The sequence below is a fragment of the Arctopsyche grandis genome, chromosome 10 (assembly GCF_051622035.1).
Source record: "Arctopsyche grandis isolate Sample6627 chromosome 10, ASM5162203v2, whole genome shotgun sequence".
In the NCBI taxonomy this organism is placed as follows: domain Eukaryota; kingdom Metazoa; phylum Arthropoda; class Insecta; order Trichoptera; family Hydropsychidae; genus Arctopsyche; species Arctopsyche grandis.
In genome coordinates, this window is record NC_135364.1 from 6,393,737 (window position 1) to 6,419,382 (window position 25,646).

Sequence of the window (25,646 nt, forward strand, 5' to 3'; positions counted from 1 at the left end):
GAGGTATGTAAAAAGCCCCGATTTTTTAATTGTGAGATGAAAGCCTTAAGAGGGCTGTACACCCGAAACCCTAATTTTGTTACCGTTCCTTTCTTCGATATATATATTGAGTGTATGTATATATTGAGTGAATGCGACAATATATATCAATATATATATATATATATATATATATATATATATATATATATATATATATATATATATATATATATATATATATATATATATATATATATATATATATATATATATATATATATATTGAGTGAATGCGACAGTTGCGCTTCGACCAGATAAAACGTATTTTAAATTGACAAAATCGAGGTTTCGTATTCTTCTATTTTCTCCCCCAAAAGTGGACCAATTTTTAAAAAAATTTCATCATCGGTATGAGAAAGATACTTTCAGTGCATCTATTGGCGTATTTTTTTTTTAAATCGACCGTTAAATAAGCACGCTGGACTCGTTTCGTGGGTGTAAAAAAGAGGCGATTTTATAGATGTTTGGCGGCTCCTAGCTCCTATAAAAAATAATTAATCAAAAAATTAAACGATAGATGCACCCCAATGGTGGATATCCATAGCATATTAAAAAATAATTTCTCTAGTGCCATAATTGAGGAAGGGAGAAGTACAGTACGTTTGTATGGACAAGGCGCTGCTGTCCAGCCCTCTTAAGAGAAAAATAAATCAAGGTACTATAGAGCGAGAATATATTTGACCAGTGTCCGGGCCTATGGAAACATGTTTGTGTTTGAAAAAAGTTTCTTTATTGGTTTAGAATACAAGTTTGTATTATTTTATGTACGAAGGAGCTAGTTGCTTGACTTCAGAGAAGTAGGCTGGCTGAACTCCTGAGGCTCACTTTGGCGTCTGGGGCTGGTGCGCTAGTTTATATACTTTAGTTCGATATGCGGCCGTGTTCAAATGTCATTATTTGGGGGTCGCGCGACACAGCTGTGTGATGAGGTCATTTGTTGTGTGTGGTATTATTCTTGTACATTCTTAACCTGACGCGCTTTTATGGATATTTGTCTAGAGGTCATGTGTTGCAGTTATGCAGTTATGCAAACAGTCTTACTTTACCTCTAACGATTAGTCACCCTACGTTGTATTCAAATGTTGACCGTGACCGTCACAAGTGGGTTCCGCGAGACTCGACAATTGACGTGGCTCTACTCTTTTCGTTATCTTCTATTTCAGCTGACATTCTTATTTTACCATTCGCTGCGTCATCGTCTCATCACACCATTAATTAAATAATATCTTTGCTTTTTATAGAAACTTTTTTTTGCTGATATTAAGCGACAAATACTTACCTATTGGATGGAAACACTATTTGTTTCGTTGTAAATGTACATGATGCTATTTCTATGAGTTGATAAGATTTACTGCAAATGAGAATTTCTTTTCGGAGTCCAAGACTTTCATACTGTTTCAGAATAAAATTAGTATTAAATAAATTACATAGAATTTGGCTATTTGTACATACAGTATCGACGAATTATTGACAATTTGTACATACAGTATCGACGAATTATTGACAATTTGTACATACAGTATCGACGAATTATTGGCTATCTGTACATACAGTACATAATACATAAGGAGATTATAAGAATTAGGATTTAAGATTAATAAATTATAAGATTAGAAATTTAAAGTCGATTAAGAAACTTTTCCTTCGGCCGTTGCACATAACCTAAAAGCGCAACATTTGACAGCAAAAGTGGCGTTTGGTATAAACTTTTTAAAAGTCAACAAAACTGTTCAAAAACCGTATTCAATACTAAGATTCGATTCAATATCACTTATTTGATGTTTTTTTGCACTGCTATAATTCGTCGATACTATATGTACAAATAGTCAATAATTCGTCGATACTGTATTTATTTATTTATTTTATTTATTTATTTTAAACAGACCATTGTGGCATAACAGGAATTCCTAAAGCGCCACAATGGTCAAAAAATATAACACAAAAAAGAAAAAAAACAAAATAACAATTAAACATAAACATAAATACATCCATACATACATAAAAAATAGCATTTATAATAACAGATAAAGTAAAAATATCAAATAAAATATAGCATAAGGAATGCCTTGCACCTACAGCCAGTTTCAATAAATATGTAAGAAACAACTACAAATACAAAACATCCCTGTAAGGCCCAAATGGAAGAGAGTTAATCAAAATTTCACTCATAAATCACAATCAATCATGAAAACAATGATGAGCGCAGACTACCAGATAAATGGGTTAGAGTAATTTCCGACAATTTACGCTCACTAAGGTGGAAAATATCACATTCAGTCTCGGCAGCAACGATTTCATTAAGAAGTCGGATAGCTCTTGGAATAGGAGCCATTCGAAAAAGGACTGTGCGGGCAGGAGGTACAGCCAGCAAATGATGATGTCTACCACGCACATAGTGAATAGGGACATAAAGCCCCAACTGCTCCAGCAACAACGGGCATGACGTATTACCACGTAAGAGCAGGAGAACGAAACGAATTAATGAGAAGTTTCTCCGAAGTTCAAGGGAATTATACCCAAGCATGCCCAAAAGGAAAGGAGTGGGGTAGAGATATGGGTAATACCCATATTCTTTCCTATATAGGAAACGAAGAAATACTTTTTGCACTTTCTCAATCATCAGAGAGTAATTTGCTTCATGCGGATTCCACACAATCGCATTATACTCTAGCTTACTTCTCACAAGCGAATTGAAAAGCAAGCGAGAAGACAAAGGATTGGAGAATTATCTTGCATATCTCAAAACAAATCCAAGTCGACGAAAGGAAACGTCAGCGACTTTTTTGATATGGTTGTGAAAGGTGAGCTGAGGATCAAAAGTGATACCCAAATCGACTATTTGTATAGTGTATATACAAATAGCCACATGCAATTACATATATTTAGTTAGGGTTGCCAGGTGTCCCGATTAATCGGGATTGTCACAGGTTTTAAGCCTCATGTTCCGGTAATTGGACTATTCGTCACATTGGGGTGGTCACAAAGACAATTTTTGCCATGAAAATCGCGAATACACAATATTTGGCACTCAAGTTCTCGTTACTATGATAGTTATCGTTAGTATGATGGAGTTTTCGGCTGCCAGATGTTCCGTTATAGAGATTTTAGTGACTTTGTGACGAGTAATTTGTGACCAGTAATCACCGAACCCATGTCCCAGTGTCCCGAACGAACCTTTCGGGACTCCCAAAAGTCCCAGTTTTCAAATTTTTCTATTATGCATGAATAATTTCAAAGGGACAAATTGATGGATTTAACAAAGAATTAGCAAATATTTATGAAACATTGACAGATTATTTGAAACAATACATAATGCTATAAAAAAAATATTCTGCTTATTCCTGGATGAACTTGGAAAAAATACCAGAATGGTCAGATATTGAAAAAACAGTTGAATATTTAAATACGAAAGATATTATAAGAAATGACCAGACTGCTCCAAATCGTAAAGTTTCAAAACGATTTGAAGACTGTAGGAATTTTAGCTCAATCTTTTCAGAAGTGAAACATACATAGAAGAGGCTTGTAATGACACATATTTGTTCAATCGATTTGTTGCATAAACAATTTATCAACAAGAGAATTACAATCTCCAAATTGGGATGGAAAAATAGCTGCAGAAAAATGGGTAGTTATATTTCCGCAAATAAAAATGGAATTTCCCGAACAATATAAAGATTTATATCGAATGTGCGTGTATATTTTCTCCATACTAGGCCATAATGGCGAGTATATTTTCTCCATACCAGGCCATATTTTCTCGTTAGTGAAAATTCATTGGACTGATTAAAGAAATAGCCTTTCTATAGATGTAGTTAAAAGTATTCTACAATGCATTGAAAACTATGATTTCAATTGTTGCCAAATGTATCATATTATTATGTACTAAAAAATAAAGTAGTCTTGCAGAAGGCCAAATCTAATATAAAATACAAATTGATGTTTAAAATTGTTTTTATTCCTATTTTCGTTTATTTTTTACTGTTCTTGTTTCAATTAATAAATAATTACTGCTTTGTTTTTATTAAAATTTGTTGATTTTATTTTCTTGTGTACATAATACAAATCTCGAGAAGAGGAAAAAACTAAGTGGTCTAATATTGTTGATTTTTTCGATTGAATTAGAAGCAATCCTAAAGTTTAATCCATATTAAATAATACTGAGTAATTATTTCGAGTATTTTTATTTGTATTCAAATCTACATACACGAATGAATAACGACATAAAACAAATCTTATTAATTTAAATAGCACCATTAGATTTAATATCTAATCAAATGATTAGAAACTAAAATTTTCAACCGAACCAATGAGCGCCCATACACTCTCTGGTCCACTGAGTCTGGCAGACCCAACACCATTCAAAACTACAACCAGATCTGTATTTGAAAAAGAGAAAACGCTTTATATTATAAAATTTCATTCAGAAGTAAATATATACAATTTTTAGTTTTACCTCACGCAGACAATGTGCATACAGCCTCCGTCTCTTTCGGTTGGGGTGCGACATTTAGGACAAGGTTTGCTGATGATGCGAATTGTCGTCTTGCTAGCGAGATCCCAACATGCCTGAAAACGTCTCACAATATATACAAGTTCAAAACACGTCTTACTTTTATAAAACCAATTGAATATCATTAAACCTCAATGGCTTTGGAAGGATCTATGTTGTAATTGGAAGGTCCTCCGCAGTCACCATTGTCAAGGGTGTCACTACATTCTCCAATGTGATATCCTTGCCGACATTTTATACAGAATACATACTGCATTTTTAACAAAAAAAAACAGTATTGGAATATGTACGGTGGGGAGGAAACAAATAGACGATAAGAAAGCAACTTGAAAATGAACACTTTCATTGCAAAGTAAATATTCAGTGGCCTAATAAAAGTAAACAAAATTGGATAGCATTACGCCAAAGTCATTTTTTCTCTACCAGACGGAAGTACAACGCGCTAAGGTCTATTCATATTAGCACAGCACAGACCGACAACTGCAAGTACGTAACCAGCAAGTACAGAAAGTGTTCTTTGGTATATTCTATAAGGACACAGTCACATGAATGTATACGCTCGTCATTACAGACTGCTCCAATGCGACGATTGTACTATACAGATCAAGAAACACACCAAATTGTATATTAATACATAATTACATATTACATAATTCGAAATTATTCATGACATCCATGGTCAAACATAGTAAAGTGCATTGCAAACATTGTATACAATACGAACAACAAATATTTATATACTACAATACGAATTTTTATACAATAATCATCCACAGAAACATCTATGGAGAGAAATCTAGCGAACCTTGAGATATAACACAATAACTCAAGATTTTGCGATAGAAATGGGAGAGGGAAAGCTAATTTTGCAGGAATTGTTTCAATGAAAATCAGAAAAATTGACAAACTCTGATAGGAAACGACCGACCTGTTCATATACCAAGGTCTGGCCAGCAGCAAACAGTGTGACTTGAAATCGTAACCACACATACGACCATAGTCCATGCTTCTGGAAGTCTCTACGGACTCGAGATGGTATATATATAAAGCGAGTCGAATTGGGTCGTTGCCCTTGTGTGAGCGAAGATAATTTCATTTGTATATCTGTACAAGAGTGCGATGATGCCATCGTACGACTTTTGCATTATGGTGAAAAAGATGAGATCACTGATCTTGATTCGGGACCATAAAAGCTGTAGAATGTACCAAAGAATCCTTTTCGTACTGCTGTTAATGCGGAGTTGCCGGTCTGTGCTGTGCCAGTAAGAATATACCTTAAAGATCCCAGACCGGCTGCAAGTAAACAGCAGTATTCTTTGGTACATTCTACATATATGGACACATTTATATGTTCCGTAGTGTGTACGTGGCGTAGACATAGCAGCAGTAGCCGACAAAATCTATTAATATTATACAGCAGTACATGTCACCGTAACGTATCAAGCAAACCCGATTTTCTTTGGCTACTGTGGAAATATTCACACACGAAGTGACGTCATAGTAGCGAGTGCACGTACATATACAAACTTAAGTGCGCATGCGCATTTGAATATTTTCAGAAACGTCATTCTGTGACAATATTGACTGTATCATCGCGCTATGTAATGTATATATATGCAATTATGGTTCATATTTTATGATATATATAGCTGCACCAGACGGATTTCATGAAAGCTGTATAAATACAGAAACTGTATATAAACAGCTTACTGTATATATACAGAAAGCTGTATATATACATAAAGCTGTATATATACATAAAGCTGTATATATAAAGAAAGCTGTATATATACATAAAGCTGTATATATACATAAAGCTGTATATATAAAGAAAGCTGTATATATACAGAAAGCTGTATATATCCAGAAAGCTGTATATATACAGAAATTGCAATGAGGCGTGTAGCTGCTCGAGGACCGTCATACAACGAATATGTCGAATGAGTGTTTTTTAATTTGAAGAATTTGGTGTCAACCGGTGCAGACCGCACTCCCTGTAAGGGCCTAGCGACGCTACTGATATATGTAAGCCGATTTTGCTTTGCACATGTCTGAACGTGAAATGCTGTATAGTATGAATATAAGTCTTTTCCGTGTATATGTCTTGCAGTGCTTGATAGTATGAATAGACCTTTATATCTCGTTTTGGAGACGATGTCTGGTTTCCATGATTATCAGATTTAAAGGAGACAATGTGATAATTTGAAAGAAAAAGTGTATACTCATTAATTTCAGACTACATATCTAAGAGTTGAAGAATAAATTGAAGAGCGTAAATGTATTGAGTTTCAGAGATTATGCTGAGGAAAATGATGGACAATGTTCGACAACGTGCCGAGTGTAATAATATCCTATTTGTGGTATATCATAATACTATCTTGTGGTTTGCTTTTATTTAGTAAGTGAGTATTTATTTCTCAATTTAAAGTGCACATTCTTTATGATATTAATCGTATAATTGTTTCTGTCCTACCGTGTATATTTAATGTACGATAGAAATGATATAATTAAACTAACACCACATCCATGAATACAAGTGATTTTAGTGCAATGAGGATCAATCAATATTCCAGATCCGCAACCTAAACAAATAATAAAAAGGTATATTTATAACCAATCTTACATATTTTAAATGAAAATTTAATGATTTATACCCGGTTGAGGACACAACACTCCTCCAGATTGTAGTACGTATTCTTCAGCTGCAAATCTTTGGTATTGTTTATACTAAAACGTATTATACATATTAAATATATAGGATTTTACTATAAGAAATTGATTTAAATTCATAAACGTTACCTGATTATCGGTTAACAACTTGAAATGATGAGTTTCTTTAATGAATGAGTTTTCACATCCCGCAGGACATGATAGCGTATAGCCAAACTGCGGATGAAATAGAAATTCCCTACTGCTTAATCTACGGAAGTTATATTTATTTATAACAATTTACATTATTGTAATGTATACTACATATTATATGTAAGTTTTGAGTTATAACCTGGATGTACAATAATGTCGGAAGCATTCTAAGCATGTGACGTGACCACAATCACACGGAAAGACTAAGACGGTTTCGCTGAAAGTAAATAAAATTATTTGTACATACTTATAAGCGAGATGGTTTAAATATGCTTTATTTGAAAAAGTTACCTAACGTCAGAGCACGCTAAGCACGGAATATCTTTAATGTTGGCTTTGATCAGATACAGTGGAACTGATGAATCTTTTTCCCCTTCGGATACATGTTTGGTGCATTTGAAGTAAAACTCGGCATATGTTGGACCGATGTTGTGATGAATCTAGAATGATAATTAAAATTAATTTTTGTATGAAGTTTTATATGTTTTATATTTTCATAAACTGTACCACAGAGCAGCTTGGTTCATTTAAACATTCTCCGGTGATTTGGTTCGGCTCTAGCACATCTTGCCATGATTGCGGATCGGCGTGGACTGTGAATGCACCAATTTTGCATGTTTTGCAACGGACTCTAAGTTTTCCCTCTTGCATTTTGTTGCAAGTGTTGCATGATACGTAAAAGTGTGCTTTGACTTTCGCCTTTTCTAGATAATGGAATGAATATTATCGATGTGTTGATGATATTTAATTGTTATACGTGCCATTTTAGTTTAAATACCTGAATCGGGAAGATTTCTACGTTCTTCATCGTTCAATTGCAGATCTAAAAGTGTTTCTGACAGCGGTTTGGAGCCTTCATCGTCTTCCTGTACGGTTGGGGATTGATTTTCATTTTTCTTTAATTTCACGGCATGTAATATGGTCTGAGGACCGAGATCACAGTCCTGGAAATCAGTTCAAAGGAAACATAAATCACCGGAAATTTTGTATTTAATTCATAAATCAATTACATATTTACAACGTGACGGTTGATGATGCGTTGTATGTTGATAATAAGTAGCAACAATGAAAGATTAATAATTGCACATTTGCAAATTACATCTAATGAAATCACCCATCTAAGTATATAAATATACTGAAATTTATTTTTATACATAACCTCTTTAGATTTCAGGCACACTATAGTATTAGTAGATTATCTTTACCTGAATGAGTGTGGAGTTGTTGAGACGCTTTCCAGCCAATACAATGTCCAGCTGTGTGTGGCGAAGGCCGAATTTTGGCGCCACAGCCTGTTTCAGCTGCAAAACATCCCAATCAGCGGGCAGCTTCTGAGGCAGGTGACGACCTTCACTCACCACCACCACCACCAACGTCGAAGAAGGCTCCACGGCTGATAGTCTACCGGTTAGCAACCTGAAAATCCACTGAAAACACCCTTTCACGAGGGTCAAAACAGCCGACATTACCGTCGCTGTCAAACTGACGTTTGATCGCGCATGGTTGCCAACTTACATATTCCACTTGTACCATTATGAATTTAATATTTCGCAAGGGAAATTTTCAATATAAAATTATTACAATTGTAATTATTATTGGAACTGGACAAGTGCAACTTTGTACGTAAGTTTAAAATAAACTATATCGAAGTGATCTACAGTCGTAAATTATGCTATAACTAGATTACATATGTATAAACACTACTAAGGCAATGTTTGTACAGATGCTGTGCGAATATTCTTATATATTGAAAATTTGTTATTTCATGTGCAATTTTACCAAATATATTATTTATTTAATAGTTTTGGACCATTGTGGCATTACAGGAAGAACCTAATGCGCCACAATGGCCTACATTTGAAAAATATATAAAAACAAGTAAACTGTAAATAAAGGAAAAAAAGCAAAAGCAGAAAACATGGTAAAATAAAATAATAATAAAAAAGTAACAAAAGGAAAATAATACATCATTCAGAGAGAAAAAAAAAATAACAAAAGTGTAAAAATCAAAAATAAAATCCATAAATCCCATTCGTTGTTTACACTGAACAAAATTAAAATAGTATATAAAAATGTACAAAGGAGAAAGAAAAAATAAAATAAAATAAAACAAAATATGAATAAAAAATAAAATCACAGTGAGGCCCAAATGGAAGAGAGTAGATTAAGATTCCACTCATACATCACAATCAAATTAAGAAAGTAATGATGAGCGCAGGTTACCAGATAAATATTTAAAAATAATATCCGATAATCTACGCTCCCCAAGGTGGAAAATATCACATTCAGGGACAGCAGCAACGATTTCATTGAGAAGTCGAATAGCTCTTGGAATAGGAGCCATTCGAAAAAGAACTGTGCGAGCAGCAGGTACAACTATCAAATGATGATGTCTACCACGCACATAATTATTAGGGACATAAAGTCCCAACTGTTCCAGCAACAACGGGCATGACGTATTACCACGCAATAGCTGGAGAACGAAACGAATTAACGAGAAGTTTCTCCGAAGTTCAAGGGAATTATACCCAAGCATGCCCAAAAGGAAAGGAGTAGGATAGAGATATGGGTAGTACCCATACTCTTTTTTATAAAGAAAACGAAGAAATGCTTTTTGCACTTTTTCGATAATAAGAGAGTAGTTTGCTTCATACGGATTCCAAATTTGGCCTTATTAAACTCGCCAGAAAGATCCAACTCAATTTTAATAATTGCTTCTGTGCACATCGAAAGGTTTCATTAGAAATTTTTCATTCGTGAAGTCGAGAATTGCGTTTAAAGCAGCCATCCAGTTAATCTGTGGTTCAGTCTGTCTGGCGCTTTTCGATCGTTTGTACCAAACCCCTATTATTTGACCTAAATATAAATAATTATTTACTACTTCTACTACTTTATCATCTAATGAAATGCTATCAGGTATGCAATAACTATGTAACATTAGTTTGGTCTTATCTACGCTAATTTTTAATCCTACTTTCCCTGTTCAGCTCTGCTACTCTGTTAGTAGGTCAGCTGAATCCTAGGTATTTAAATCAGTGGTTCTTAACCGGGAGTGCGCGCACTTCATGGGTTTCAAGAAGGCATGTCAGGGGGTGCGGGAGGCGTTTCTAACAAAACAAATTTTGTTTTGTGATATTTGAAAACTATTTTAATTATTTTTTTTCGTGACGAAAGCGCTTAGCTTAGCGAATAGCTATAACAAAAATAATATAATTTATGGCAGGATATCGCGTCAAGCTCTCTTCTCATTTCTCGCAAATAAGAACGACAGTTTTCTCAGAATTTGCACACCGTCGTCTCCACTGGTATACCGTTTACAGTTGTTTTTGCCACAGTGGCAGATAGCAAAAAACTATAGATAGATAGATAGATAGCAAAAAACTTCTTGAGACTAGCATGTGTACACACACGAAAATTCGATTGCAAACATTTTCTACCATTTCAAAGCAGAAACAAATACATACTTAATTGTTTAGTGATGAAAGCTCGAATAGGATATAATGATCACACAAACGTAAGAAGTTTTCTTGCAAAATTTTGAAGTACATATTATTATTATTTTATACGTTCTTTCTAATTATTATTTAATTGACTGTAGTTAACCCCGCCATGGCAAAAAAAAAACTCCAGTGGAAAGACGATTATGCTGGTTACGGATTCACTTGTACAACAGAAAAATATGGTACACAACGACCTCAATGCATCTTATGTTCCAAGATGTTTTCAAAATCCAATCTTAAACCATCGAAGTTGTTAGAATATTTCAACAATGTGCATAGTGGTGAAGGTGCAGGTCATAGTCTGAACATCTCGAGGTCAAAGAAGGCTCGATTTGATGCCAGTGGTACAATCACAAAATTATGTGGTGCAACAATTCAAAAGCCCTTGTTAGAAGTGTCCTATCAAGTGGCATGTCTGTGCGCTAACAAAAAAAGCTTGCAATAAATGTATTTTTCTAAATTAAAGATTCCAAAACTCATTTTTCATTTTTCAAGAAAAGATCCTGTTTGCACTTTTTCAGGCTCTTTTTCATGGTTGTTCTTAATAGTGTTTTCGATTAGCTGACTGTTATCATCCCTAGCAATTCATTTTTAATTTATTTATTTACTAGATCGTAGTCTTGTTTGTTATTATTTCTGCCTAAGTTTCCTTTAAGCTTAATAAGGTTTCTTGTTTCTACTGAAATTATATTAGACTTAACCTGTTTCCTAGAAGCACCTAATTTCTTAAAGATTCACCTAGTGTTTTGTATAGGTATAAATATAATAAAATAGAAGAAATGTTAGACTAATTACTATGATATATGTAGTAGTATGAACATAGATATGTACATTCATATGAATATCAAATTTGGTGGTTCTTAATTGAAAAAACTTTAAATTTGCATAGCAAACAAATGAAATTTTTTTTCTTTATATATGTAGATATAACATACATTTATATATATATAGAGTAGATAATTTTGGCCTTTTTTTTTAAATGTTCACTTTTTTATTATTGACACTTGACAACCGCAGTCTTAAATTATGTTATGAAGCACAATGAAATGATCATATGACTATGCATATTTCAAAAACTCCTACAATTTTGATTAAACAGCAATATTTCAATCTTATTTACACACGAAAACTCTCTAAACAAAGGCTTTAAATAAATCAAACAACGATCACACAAGAATTGACACGTATTTATTGATAAAAATGCACCTGCATTTGTGCATATTTAATATAGATCGATATATTACAAACTGAGACATGTGTACAATAGAATTGAAGAGTTTTTATTACTTATTTTCAAAGCCATTAATTTCAAAAATGGATTGTTTTTGTCTCATTATTTGAACAATTCATGTATATAAATACCTTTTTATTCGCATCACATATCATTTTCTGGATACAGACAACTGTTCCAATTAAATACAGGTACGATGGCTAAATTATTACGATTCATATTATTTTTTGCTGCAGTGACTTGTGCTGCGGCAACGAGCATAGCAAAACTTCCTCCATGTGGATGCACCAAGCCGACTCCATGTCCGACTATAACGCAAAAGCCGACTCCATGTCCGACTACAACGCAAAAGCCGACTCCAAAGCCTTGTGTTTGTGAAGGTATACTTCATAAATTAATTATACATTATATATATATATATATATATATATATATATATATATATATATATATATATATATATATATATATATATATATATATATATATATATATATATATATATATATATATATATATATATATTTATTGATAATCATGGGAAGTAGGAGCGTACCACTTCGTAATTCATAATTCCCAATTCGTGTATCAATTCCTTTCCGGCCGGGGTGTTTCAGTTCCAGATCCCGATTACTATTTCAATTCCGGATCCCGATTTCTTTTTCAGTTCCAAATCCTGATTCCTTTTTCATTTCCGGTTTTGGATTCCCATCAGTTCCGGATAACGATCCCTGTTTCAGTTCCGATTCCCGATTTCTGTTTTAGTTCCGCTTCCGATTAATTATTACCACACGTATTATAACTTTATTTTTAATCATGTATCAATTTGTTTTCGAAACCACCCGTTGAAATTTCAACGGGCATAAAACTAGTACATACATAAATGTGCAAAGCGACTTAATTAATTTTCATACATTTTTTTGTTCACAGTAAAAAAATGCCCAGGTGAAAACGAAGAATACATATATACAAAATATGGAGATCCAACTTGTACTGATCGAAAACCGAGAAGCTGTGGTCCTGTTTACGAATGTAGATGTAAAAAAGGATACGTGAGACACGAAGGAAAATGTATCACACTATGCGAATGTCGTAAGTACTACATATTAATTTTGAGTCTAAAATTGGGTATTATCAGTGGCAGCTCGTCTTTAAGGACAACCGGAGAACTTCCCCACACACATCTCTCCTAAACGAAAAAAACAAAAATCAAATTTAGTATATTGTTAATTTCTCGTCAAGAGACAGACACGAAGTGTTTATTTATCCCGCTTGCCACGTGGCAATCGCTTATCTGCCGTAGTCCCGTAGTCGCCAGCTTCAGTTTACCAGCTACTCTGGCCCTGTGTGAAGAGTGTACATAGATAGTCAGTCGAAGCAGAGAAAAAAGATCCGTATTACCGTATACAGAGTATATGTCTTTTTGGGACAGAATACGTCAGTCTATATTATCGATACGTTTTAAAAATATATTCGACACCGTCAACGTTTTTCGACATTTCGACTATATTTTAGAAGGCATGCTAAAATTTTCAATCACAATATGACAATTTTATCATAAAATATTTTTTATTGATTACATTTTTGCTTTTTGATAAAAATACATATAATCACCATTTTATTTTTATACATATTTATAGGTATACGTATATAGTACATATGTATGTATAACACATACCTTCTAAAATTCTCTAGACATTAAAGGACGAGTTATACGTTTTTTTACATTTTTTTAGAATGCAAGACATCTTGATCTTAAAATTGTTACTTACTTTTTACAAGGCCTCTTCTTAGGTTTACTTCGCAAGCGATTCATTATGGCAATCAATATTTTGCATTCCAATGATTGTCATATTGTATCATTCTATGAAAAATACGTTAGTTAGGTAAATTTTGTATACCATTTGAATCATTTTAATGTAATAACAGCAAGTCATTTAATTATGTATGTACATTCACGCAAAATGAAAGTTGATTGGTTCTAAACTTTTGAAATAATTGTGTATTGTACCAAATTACATAATTACTTAACCATGCTTTAATCATGCTTTGAAAAAAGTGGTCACAGGTTCAAATCCCATTGGTTTCTGCTGGCCAGACCTTGGATTTGTGACTCCAGGTCAATCGTTCCCTACCAGGGTTTGACAATTCATCTGATTTTCATTGAAACGGCTCCAAAAAATTGGCAACCTTACAAATTTTCTCGCAAATCTCGAGTTTTCATCAACATCGAATTTCGCTGAATTCTATAAAATGCTGCAAATTTACAAAATTTAACCATAGATGTCTCTGATGTGGATGTTTAACCATTGATTTGTTAATGTAAAATGTTTCTGTAAGGCCTTCCTGGTATACATGTATATGTGTAAAATGTGTAAATATTAGAATGACTTGATTTTTTGAAACATTTTTCTAGAAATGTGATGATTTTGTATCAACTTTATTTTTTATTAACAGCTTCAAGATGTCAAGATCCGTTCGAAGTGTACGGTTTGGTAACAACAGGTGAATTAACCTGTGATGGCTCTAAGCCACCCCCATGTAATCCTGTTATGGAGTGCCGTTGCGTTACAGGATACGTCAGACACGAAGGAAAATGTATCCCACGTTCAGATTGTCGTAAGTATAGTTTCGCTCGAGTTGACCTCATTCATAAAACATATAAGTAATCCTTAAATCAAATTACAGCAAGTAAGTGCCCTGGAGCCAACGAAGTGTACATCTATACCGCATACCAAGATGAGACATGTGATGGAGAAAGTGCACCATCGTGCGAAGCAGAATATGCATGTCGTTGCAAGACCGGCTACGTCAGACATGAAGGAGTCTGCATCAAACCATGCAGTTGCCGTAAGTCATTAAGTGATTAAATTTAAATTGATTCTATGGTTAAATCAACATATTTTCACTATATTTCCTTAATATAGCATCTAAATGCCCGGACCCGTTTGAGGAATACATTGTAACTAGTTACACTGATGAAACATGCGATGCTCAACCAACTAAAACCTGTAAGGTTCAAGCTTGCAGATGCATTAAAGGATATGTAAGAAATGAAGGACAGTGTATCAGAAAATGTGATTGTCGTGAGTATCTCGTACCATATATATGTACATATATTGTGGAATAAAGTATATTGAGACTAAATAGGGCTATTCCTGACTTTTTTTTAGCACCAAAGTGTACCGGTGCTAATGAAATATACATAGTAAATACTCAAACTGGAGATTCTACTTGTGATGGTCCAGGAGTTGCACTTTACGCTCCCGTGGATGCATGTCGTTGCAAATCTGGATATGTGCGAAACCAAGGCGTGTGCATCAAGTATTGCGATTGCCGTGAGTATAATTTGGGTTTTACTTCATCACGACTATTTATAGCTGTTCGCCATCGACTATTGGATGAAGATCTCTTCAATACGCTTCTATTCTATGTTCTAAGCACCATTAAATAATCTCATCTCTTGGGTAGCTTTGAGTAGCTTTATTGTGCCAGTATTTCAATATTTTTTTAGCTGCTATTGTCATACATATCTCTTACCCAAATCTTTTGTGTTATGCCTTTCCTTGTTATAGTCAACATAACATGTTTTATACAAGAAAAAAAATCGGATGTGACCAACCTATGACTTTATCTATGTATTTGAGGAATATAAGAATGTCGCAAAACAAAATTCGATAATTAAACATCATACACGTTCACACATGCAAGTTATGAGAGCATTTTTGATACAAATTGAGCGCACATGTAGGGAAACTTACACAAGACAAAAGTTTTACTTCCGGTTGTCGAATTTTGTTCGAAATTTTTTTATTACTTAAAATCACTATAATTATTATACACATTAAATATCAAGAATATAAAAATAATTTTAAAAGGTCAAAATAAAATAATGAAATATTGTTATAAATAAATTCTACTTCCGGTTTACGAATTCTGACCACAACCTTATCAGTTTTAAGTTAGTACAAATATAAATTTTCAGCTTGATACTTTCAGGGTTATTTCGGCTTATTAACTTTAATGATTATTTTTTATTTTCATCACAGTAATACAAAGATTATACTTGAATTTTTTCGTGAGGAGCACACATGTTTAAGGGGTCGAAAAAAATAGTGGAAGAAAAATCGAACAATAGTAAACTGCCAACTCGGTTGAGGGAACCTTTCTAAATTTTATATATTACTTGGTATTAAGCTGAACTTCTATTTTTACATACTTCCTTTACCTTTCACATGGTTTTCGTGTAAGTGGTAATTTTTTATATCTCACATCTCTTATCCGATCGTTTTTTAAACGAAATCTTATACACTTAAAAGTTTCTGAGAAAAACATTAAAAGCCTCGATTCTCTAGAGTAAAAGTACTACTTCCGGTTGTATTAAAAATATCAGTGTGAAATGTATTATAGAAATAATACATTTCACACTAATAATACATGTATGAATATTTCAGTCTCATCCATCGAGCGGCTTAGGTGATAATTGAATCCAAAATACTAGCATACTTACACACACACACACACACACACACACTTTTTCTAGAATGATATAGTGATCAGTGAGTTTATATCACAAAACTTCTTCTATTGTTACTACATACATACACAAATAAAGTAAATGTTCATATAAGAATAACTTTTGGTACTAGAATTAATCTGATTTGTCAGTATTTTGTAAAATGTAGTATACGAAAAAACAAAACTGTTTTTGTCAATTTTCAAATCAATATTGTAAATTATTTTTTAATCCAGAATAATTCGTTTGAGGTTTACTATTGTTGCGTAGGGGTGGGTGGAGGATCCAAGTAAAAGGCCAACAGTCGTTTCACAGCGTTTATTGATGATTAAGGAGATACACGCACTGGCAGTGCTCAGTCTAGAATGACATGATATCGCCTACGTACCGTACTACGTACATAAAGGGTCGATCTCTCAGGACGTCTTATCTGTTTACCTGTTGTATAGTCACGTATTCGGATATGTATTTCCACGACATTGGGTCTCCCCGTACCGATTATGAGAAAAGCCTAATACCGGTCATTGTTTAGCCTAAATGCACTTAGAGTCCAGATATAATCCTGGAAGTAAGTGCAAGCACTTAGTTAATCCGATAACAGATAACCCTTGAACGGTCACATAGTCTCTGGGATTCTATTAGCTTAATCCGCGGCGTACGTAAAACTATTAATAGCTGCTTAGTGAATTTATAAAGAAATCGAGTATAGGGGTTTCATTTCAACTATGCAATAATTATGCGTGGCTTAACACAGTTATATGTAGTTAATCGTTGATTTTATTCGATTTAGCATTAAAATGCCCGAATCCAAATGAAGAATACGTCCTTACCAGTTACACTGACGCAACTTGTGATCGTCCAGAAGGTGAAACCTGCAAGGAGGAAGAAGCGTGCAGGTGCATCTACGGATACGTCAGATACGAAGGAAAATGCATTCGGAAATGTGACTGTCGTAAGTAATACCTGCATTGAAAAATTATTTAATTTGTTATTATATTGTGATTGATTTATTTGATTTTTTTACTATCAGCGCCAAAGTGCAAAGGTCCCAATGAGGTGTATATCTACACTGACACCGAAGATATTAACTGTGATGGAGAAGAGGCAGTTTTGTGCACTCCAGTAACAGCTTGCCGTTGCAAACGAGGATATGTAAGACATGAAGGCACATGCATAAAATCTTGTAACTGTCGTAAGTAAATTTTGATTCTTTTATACTAGTTTTTGTCATATTAGTCATGATTGTATGTACTTACAGTACTCCTTGAGATATACACTGATGGGTTCGAATCCTTTAAACTAACAAAACTAGATCAAAACAAATTGTGATTGGCAAACATACCTTAAAAAAAACTTGAATTCGAAAAGACGAATTGTTAAAAAAGACTTTGCGACAAACATCTAAGTATACTATTGTTGCGTAGGGGTGGTTTGAGGATTCAAATGAAAGGCCAAAGTCGCTTTACATCATTTAAATGAATGATTCAGAAGGTTCATACGTAGCCAGCGCTCACTCCAAAAATAGTCTGATATGGCTTAAGTGCCTCCTTATAAACGACAAGTTGCTCACCATAGCTTTCCAGAACCTTTTATGAATCTATTGTCTAGGCACGTACAGTTTTAAGTGAGTCTCACGCTCTCGGGTTCTGAGAATTCTAGCGGTCACTTACTGAGTCCCGTTCGGTTAATTCGGGGGTCTCCATTGTTACCCCCCGGATGCACTTAGACAGCGAATATCTTCACGTTATACTATTTATTTGAACATTTTATATTTCTTTTATGATTTTGCAGCACCCAAATGCCAAGATCCCCTCGAAGAGTACGTCCTTGCCACTTCAGGTGAACCAACTTGCAATTGTCTATCACCAGATCCTTGCACACCTATCCGTGAATGCAGATGTATCCATGGATACGTCAGACACGAAGGAAAGTGTATCAGAGCTTCACAATGTCGTAAGTTTGCATTATGTTTGGTACCAAGTAAATTTTTCAATTGGATTTATTTTAAAAATATATTTTTTTGTATTATTCCAGCACCCAAATGTAGTGACCCTAACGAAATTTACATTCTGACCAAATACGAGGATGCAACTTGTGACGGAATTAAAAAACTTTGTCAGCCAGTCACGGCATGTCGTTGTAGAAAAAACTACGTCAGACATGAAGGGATATGTATAAGGAAATGCGATTGTCGTAAGTGGTTTTAAATGTTTTATTAAGATTTAAATCTTGGCACAGAAATTAATCGAATGCTCTCCAAACTTTTCAGCTGAAAAATGTAGTAATCCTTTAGAAGCATACGTAACCGTATCCACAGGAGAGGAAACATGTGACGGACGAAATCCAGCTCCTTGTAGTCCTGTAACAGAGTGTCGTTGTATTGAAGGATATGTGAGACATGAAGGCAAATGCATCAAATCATGCGATTGTCGTAAGTATATAAACTAAGTGTCATACTATTAATAGTAAAGAAATATGTCATATTGAGACACAAATGATTGATAAAAAATATTTTTCAAAACTTTCAATGTAATTGTAGATTTTCGGTTCAGGACTAGTTTACCTCAGTTTGTTAAATATTTGAATGTTTTCGAGCAGTTTTAAATCACCACTTTATAGAAATAGTCAGTCTGATAACACTGAGCAACAGAAAAAGATTACCGAAACCAATCTTTATTGAGTTTGACCCACTGAATTCGAATATGACAATGATTTTTAATACTAGATTTTGAATTAAAGACCGCAAAAGCCAAAAATCTGTAAAAATTGCACATTTTTTAAACGCTCATATCTCTTAACCCTTTGAATGCTGACGTCTTTTCTGTTGAAATCCCGTGACGCTGAAAATTTTGCCAAAATTATTAGAATTATTTAGAAATCCAATAGAAAGTAGGTATAAAAATTGTTGCTAATCCCAACAAACCTTAGATCACTACCCTAGATAACTACCGCTGAGAATTTCGAGTTTTGTAAAGGTGTGTTTAGACTCTCTAATATATCTTGCAACAATATAAAATAAACAAAACAAGTCTATTAACGAATGTATTTTTTCAAAACTAGTTCCGTCTTCTTCATTGTTGTTAAAATGTAATGCTCACAATTTAAATGCCAAGCCACAATCCAAAATACTCAGCAGTTATGGATTTCGAGAAATTCTGCTATGGTTATAAATTCAGAAATTCCGGTTTAAACCAGTCTTTATAAACATTGACAGGGATTACACGACCCATGTTCAATGCATTTCTTTTCAATGCTACCTGGAAAGGCTTAGCGGGTAGAATTCTTGTTTATTTTATACATACTAAAAAAAACAAAATTTCAGGCTTGTAGATTTGTTGGCAAAACGCCGATCGGCATTGGTCAGCATTCAAAGGATTAAATGAGTACATATGTAACTAAAAAAAGTTCAAGTAAAAATAGCCCAGTAATGTATTTTAATGTAATACTTTTATATAATATATGTACTCCAATCGACTCTGTAGTGGATTTTACATACATAATTCATTCTAAATTCCATAAACTTTCAGCTCCTAAATGCCAAGATCCAAATGAAGTCTATGGCCTTACGAAATACGAAGATGCAACTTGCAATGCTCTGATTCCAGCACGTTTGAAAGTTTCAGTCTTAGCTTGTCGTTGTAAAAAGGGATATGTAAGAGATGCAGGAATATGTATCAGAGCTTGTGATTGCCGTAAGTATTATAATATAGAAGGGTATTTTGCCGTGTATACAGTATATTTGAATAACCAATGATAATTTACCATTTCAGCTGAAAAATGTAAAAAACCCAATGAGGAATATGTATACGCTTATTATGGTGAGGAGACATGCGACGGACGCAATCCAGATCCTTGTTCTCCCGTGGAAGAGTGTCGTTGCATTAGAGGATACGTTCGACATGAAGGAAATTGCATCAAAAAGTGCGATTGCCGTGAGTGTTTTATTTAATAAAGCGATTCGCATTGGGAGAAGTTTGTGTCAGTCTAAATTATGTGATTTGGCATTTCAGCTTCGAAATGCAAGGATCCCAATGAAGTGTATATCGTTACCCAATACGGTGAATTGACTTGCGACGAGCCATCTCCTGCTCCTTGTTCACCTGTTGCAGAATGTCGTTGTAAAGCTGGATATGTGAGACACCTTGGAAAGTGTATCAAGGATTGTGAATGTCGTGAGTATTGTCTTTAAACTAATAATCATTATGCATTACAAAACAACGGTATATGATTGAAATAAGATAAGGAATGAACCATCCAAATTATCGTCTTAGTAAATAAGATTTGGCATATTTACAATTGAAAAAGCTCTTTTTTGGGTAAAAATGAGCATAGAATGTGCATAATATGTCATACATATGTATGTAATATGCATTCATAGATTCATGCATACATACATATATACAGAAGTATAAAATAATATAATCCAAGATTGTGAATTATTTTGCTATTTAATTTTTCAATCCAAATTTAATGATGAATTTCAATTTAAGTTTAAATATTTAATTTGAGCTTAATTTACATATCATATACGTATATGTATATAATAGCGCTATTCTGTGTGTCTGTGTGTCTGTGTGAGACAATGCTCACCGTACTATAATAGTCGTTTGGACATATGTACATATTATATGTATGTACGTCACAGTTAAAACACTGCCAACAAAACGTACGAACATAATGATAATACTTAATGATAATGTTTTCGCTAGGGCAATAAGTCTCTGAGCATTTAGCGCCATCTATTGAAAATTTATTTAATGAATTTTATATTGTTTTTATGTAAGTAGGTAGGTAGTTTTTACTTTTTTTCATACTAAACATAAAATATAAATTAAATTTATTTAAAAGGTATTTGAAAAAAATACGACCGCGTGCGGATCGATCACAGGACCGACACATTTCTTTTATTTTTTTTTAATTTAATGACTTAATATGCCATAACCCATGCGATGATATTTCATCGGGCACAGCACTAGTTTATTTATAATATTATATATTATGTATGTATGACATTTTTTTTAAGCGTTAAAAATTTAAGTAAATTTATTATTACATTTAAATTTCCCACAGCTCCCAAATGTCCAAATCCAAATGAAGAGTATGTTTGGTCAAGATATGGTGAAAGAACGTGTGGTGAACCGTTACCAGCTCCTTGCTCTCGGGTAAAAGAATGTCGTTGCATTGAAGGTTACGTTAGACATGAAGGAAAATGCATAAAGCAATCCAAGTGTCGTAAGTAATCATACATCCTCCCCACCCCTAAAATATTGATTTCTGGTATAATATTATGTTTTTTAACATATCAAAATGTTTCAGCTTGCGGAGAAAATGAATTTTACAGCGATTGTGCTCCAAGTAAACAAGCAACTTGTGAAAACAAATCTTACAGCGATGATTGCAAGCCCGGATGCATGTGCTTGCCAGGATATGTGCGTGATTGCAAAAATAAATGCATCAAAGAGTGTCAATGTCCATAAGAAGTGATATAATACAAGATTCAAAAATAAATGATTTTTTTACCATATTGTACATATATTTTGAAAAAAGCAAAAACATTTATTATAATTATGATGATATTTTTTTGTACAAATTTACTTTGTATGTAAATAAAATGTAAATTTTTGGAAGCATATTTTTTTTAATTTCCCTTTACACTTGAAAATCAAGGTACACTCTGGCTTACTTTTTTACTGAAAAGGATATTTTATTCAACTTTCATTTCCACTTATTATTGCAATTGATTGTTTGTATATTATAATGACTGCGTTTAAGACAAAAAATTATTTTGATTAAACTGTGTAAATGAAAACGTCAAAGTTGGTACACAAGGCAACTGTGACGCGTGGTGTCGTGCCAGTATTAGTGCGTATCTCATACAATTTCATACAAACTATATTTGGCCGCGCAGTTCTGCTGCAGTGCAGTTCCGTCAAGTGCGGTCAACCCTTAAGGATACACACATTTTGAACAGATATCTGGAGCGGAGCGTGGAGCAGGAGCGGAGCCGGAGCGTGGAGCAGGAGCGGAGCCGGAGCATAAAAATAAGTAGTGCTCCACTGATCCGATATTTTTTTTATGTATTTTTTTTTTATTATTATTCGGCTTGGCAACTTAGATGGGATTGTTCCTCTAAAGGTAGACAAACCTATTTGTTTTTTCCGAGGGTCACTTCGCGCCTTGAGCGTGATTGGCTGTCGCCTAGTTTTTGGACCAGTCAATTTTTAACTGGTCATGGCCACTTTAACGGCAAGCTCGCATCTATGGGCTTGGTATCTGAATCCTTTTGTCCGTGTTCTTTTCCGGAGCAGGATGCAGATCATATTCTGTGGTCCTGTCCTGGGATGGAGGCTGAGAGGAGGGTTCTGCTGGACAGCGTCAGGGGTTCTCTCATTGGCCCCCTACATCATGGGGATCTAATAATGAGTAAAGCATCGCTTAGAGCTTTCGAAAAGTTCGCGGAATGCTTTGGGAAGCTGTGTTCCCCTGGATGCTACTACTCCACTTAATTGCAAAAGCATTTATGTGTTGATTTATTATTATTATTTTTTTTAATATTATATTCTGTGAATGTGTGTGTGTGTGAGTGTGCGTTTGATTTTTAGGTGAGTGTATGTATTTGTGGTTTATGTGTGTGTGTATGTGTGTGTGTGTGTGTGTGTGCTTGCGTGCTTATGCACGCATAATCATGCGTACATGTATGTTTACTTGAGGTGTGCGTGCATTCGCACGGCACATCTCAGGTTTTGTTTCCTACCGCATGCGCGCTTTATGTGTTCATGCGTTGTTGTTAATTTTGTACTTGGTTATGTACAGTGTGGTTTTTTTATTAGAACAGTGATGTGCGGTTGTTCTTGTGCGATATTCATGAACAACCGTCTCGTTCTCCGACGAAAGGGTCTCTTGGACTGTATTCGTCGGGGGGGGGGGGGGGGGGGTGGCCTCATGTTGAGGGCTTTAAGGGTCAAATTCCGTGACCTTTAAAGCGGACTTAGTATGTATTAGAAGTTCATTCAGAATTTAAAAATTATATGAAAACTTTTTTTAATTTGTTTTTCAATTTATGATTAATTCAATATTTGATGGTTTATTATCCTGGAATCATTTGACATATGGCACATCATGTATTTTGGTTATATTATTTTATAAATATTTTGTTTTATATACTTTTTTCACTTCTAGATGTTTTGTATCGTGATCAAATTATATTCTTGATTATTTTCTCTATTCTTGTAACTATGGTAGTTTGGGACAACCATGTGCACACCGTGTAGTGTAGTTATATCTACATATGTATGAATATTCATGATATACATATATTAAATATTAAATATTTTAATAATACGTAAATTGTCTATAAATAAAATTTTATTATATTTTATCATAGTGATATGAATAAAATTAATAAATTAAATAAATAAAGATGATAAATAATATGATTCTTATTAAAACTATTCGGAGTGGAGCCGAAGTGGGGTTGGAGCAAGTACTGATGTGTCAGAGCGGAGCTGAAACGGAGCAACTCAAAAAAGTGGTTGCAATCTCTGATTTTGAAGTTATATTAAAATTTTTTGACTGGTTTATTAAAATTTATGGAAATATAATTTAAGTGTTAGTAATGAATAAACAAATACATACATACATACAGATTGTTTCTAAAAAAATGAAGTTTGTGAGTAAAAGCCACATTTTCTGAGAAAAATAAGTGCTTTGGTAAAAATAAGATAATAAAAATTAATTAGTTAATCTTTCGTATTCATTTTTTATTTTATATTGTTTTATTTAAATCGAACCTTTAAGGTCCAAACCAGTGCCGGTTTTAGGAGGGGGCTGGGTTGGGCGGCGCTCGATGGCACCAAATAAGTTAGGGCGCCGCTCGATGCGTGAAAGACGCTTTAAAATTTAAAATTAGAGCGCCCAAAGCCATACAAAATTTTAGATTAGAGCGGCAAAGGCGGAATTTTTTCTAAGGGTGTTTAGAGAAAAATTGCCCGAGGGCGCCATTGGGTGTAAGACAGGCACTGGTCCAAACGCACTAGGTGACAGTGCGCTGGAGCGACGCAGCGCAGCACGTCAGAGTTGGTACAAAAGGTCATGGATCGTACTCATGGATCGTACGAACTAAGCCATCGAAGGCAAACTTAGTTGGGACCAATAGCGTACAAAATTTCGAAATAAAAAGTATACATCGAAAATTAAATGAAAACTATAATTATTATATTAGAATTAAAATTAAATATTGAAAGTTAAAACAGAACATACACAATTTAAATACATTTTCGAGATCGAGCTAAAATTAAATTATCAACAATCATATACAGGTAGTCCTCGACTTAAGATGCTTTGACGTACGATGATACGCACTTACGATCGAAAAAATATCAAAGATACTCCGAAAATTATTTTTTCGCTCTTTTTTCGCTTTTAAACAATAAGTCGCACTTTAAATTTGATTTCTTTTGATTTATAATTGATTCAATTTTAATTTTAATATAATTATTATAATTTTAATTTTAATATAATTATTATAATTTTAATTTTAATATAATTATTATAATTTTAATTTTAATATAATTATTATAATTTTAATTTTAATATAATTATTATAATTTTAAATTTGATATGCCGCTGGTACACTGCGGAATAGAGGGCGGATTCTGATGCAGCTAAAATGCAGATAAAATACAATTTTTATATTTATACTTATTTGACTTTCTCTGAGCTTACCAACTTTTCATCGGGCTCAGCTTTTAGGAACGAATGTGCGATAACAGTTTAGAAATAATCTAGTAGTTTTATATTCTAGAGATATGGGTGTATCTATTTTTATTATTATTCTAAGTTTTGTAGTTTCAATTTTTGATTCAATTAAAATCCCGTAAAAATCACTCAACGTCATTTGCTCCTTTTGCAATTTCATCGTGGAATCTTTTAATGGCCGTAATATCTCAAAGATGACATTAATTTCGATCCATTTACATATGT

General features: G+C 33.7%; 2 protein-coding genes across 5 annotated transcripts; one reads left to right on the forward strand and one right to left on the reverse strand.

Annotated features, from left to right (window-relative positions):
* Positions 1-3,980: 3,980 nt before the first annotated feature.
* On the reverse strand, positions 3,981-9,502 carry park (E3 ubiquitin-protein ligase parkin). Of its 4 annotated transcripts, XR_013261078.1 has the most exons (13): positions 8,623-9,502; positions 8,196-8,361; positions 7,925-8,121; positions 7,709-7,857; positions 7,557-7,634; positions 7,355-7,475; positions 7,210-7,282; positions 6,857-7,137; positions 6,482-6,799; positions 6,040-6,139; positions 4,686-4,997; positions 4,499-4,611; positions 4,217-4,421 (listed from the first exon to the last, which is right to left on the reverse strand). XR_013261078.1 is itself a non-coding variant. In XM_077439110.1 (11 exons), exons 1-11 carry the CDS (start codon positions 8,881-8,883, stop codon positions 4,340-4,342), a joined length of 1,425 nt encoding a protein of 474 aa, XP_077295236.1. In that variant the 5' UTR covers positions 8,884-9,502; the 3' UTR covers positions 3,981-4,339. The 4 variants fall into 4 exon arrangements, 2 of the variants coding, with proteins under 2 accessions (XP_077295236.1, XP_077295237.1); XM_077439110.1 differs by lacking the exons at positions 6,040-6,139; positions 6,482-6,799 and having other exon boundaries at positions 3,981-4,421; positions 4,686-4,805; positions 7,073-7,137; XM_077439111.1 differs by lacking the exons at positions 6,040-6,139; positions 6,482-6,799 and having other exon boundaries at positions 3,981-4,421; positions 4,686-4,805; positions 7,073-7,137; positions 8,436-8,634.
* A 2,475-nt stretch (positions 9,503-11,977) lies between these two features.
* Positions 11,978-22,305, forward strand: LOC143917571 (kielin/chordin-like protein). Its single transcript, XM_077439112.1, has 16 exons — positions 11,978-12,528; positions 13,079-13,240; positions 14,606-14,767; positions 14,837-14,998; positions 15,076-15,234; positions 15,322-15,486; positions 17,455-17,616; positions 17,695-17,856; positions 18,456-18,617; positions 18,699-18,857; positions 18,934-19,095; positions 20,192-20,356; positions 20,435-20,596; positions 20,675-20,836; positions 21,735-21,896; positions 21,981-22,305. The coding sequence occupies exons 1-16, from the start codon at positions 12,345-12,347 to the stop codon at positions 22,139-22,141; spliced, it is 2,613 nt and encodes an 870-aa protein (XP_077295238.1). The 5' UTR covers positions 11,978-12,344; the 3' UTR covers positions 22,142-22,305.
* The last annotated feature ends 3,341 nt before the right edge of the window (positions 22,306-25,646 follow it).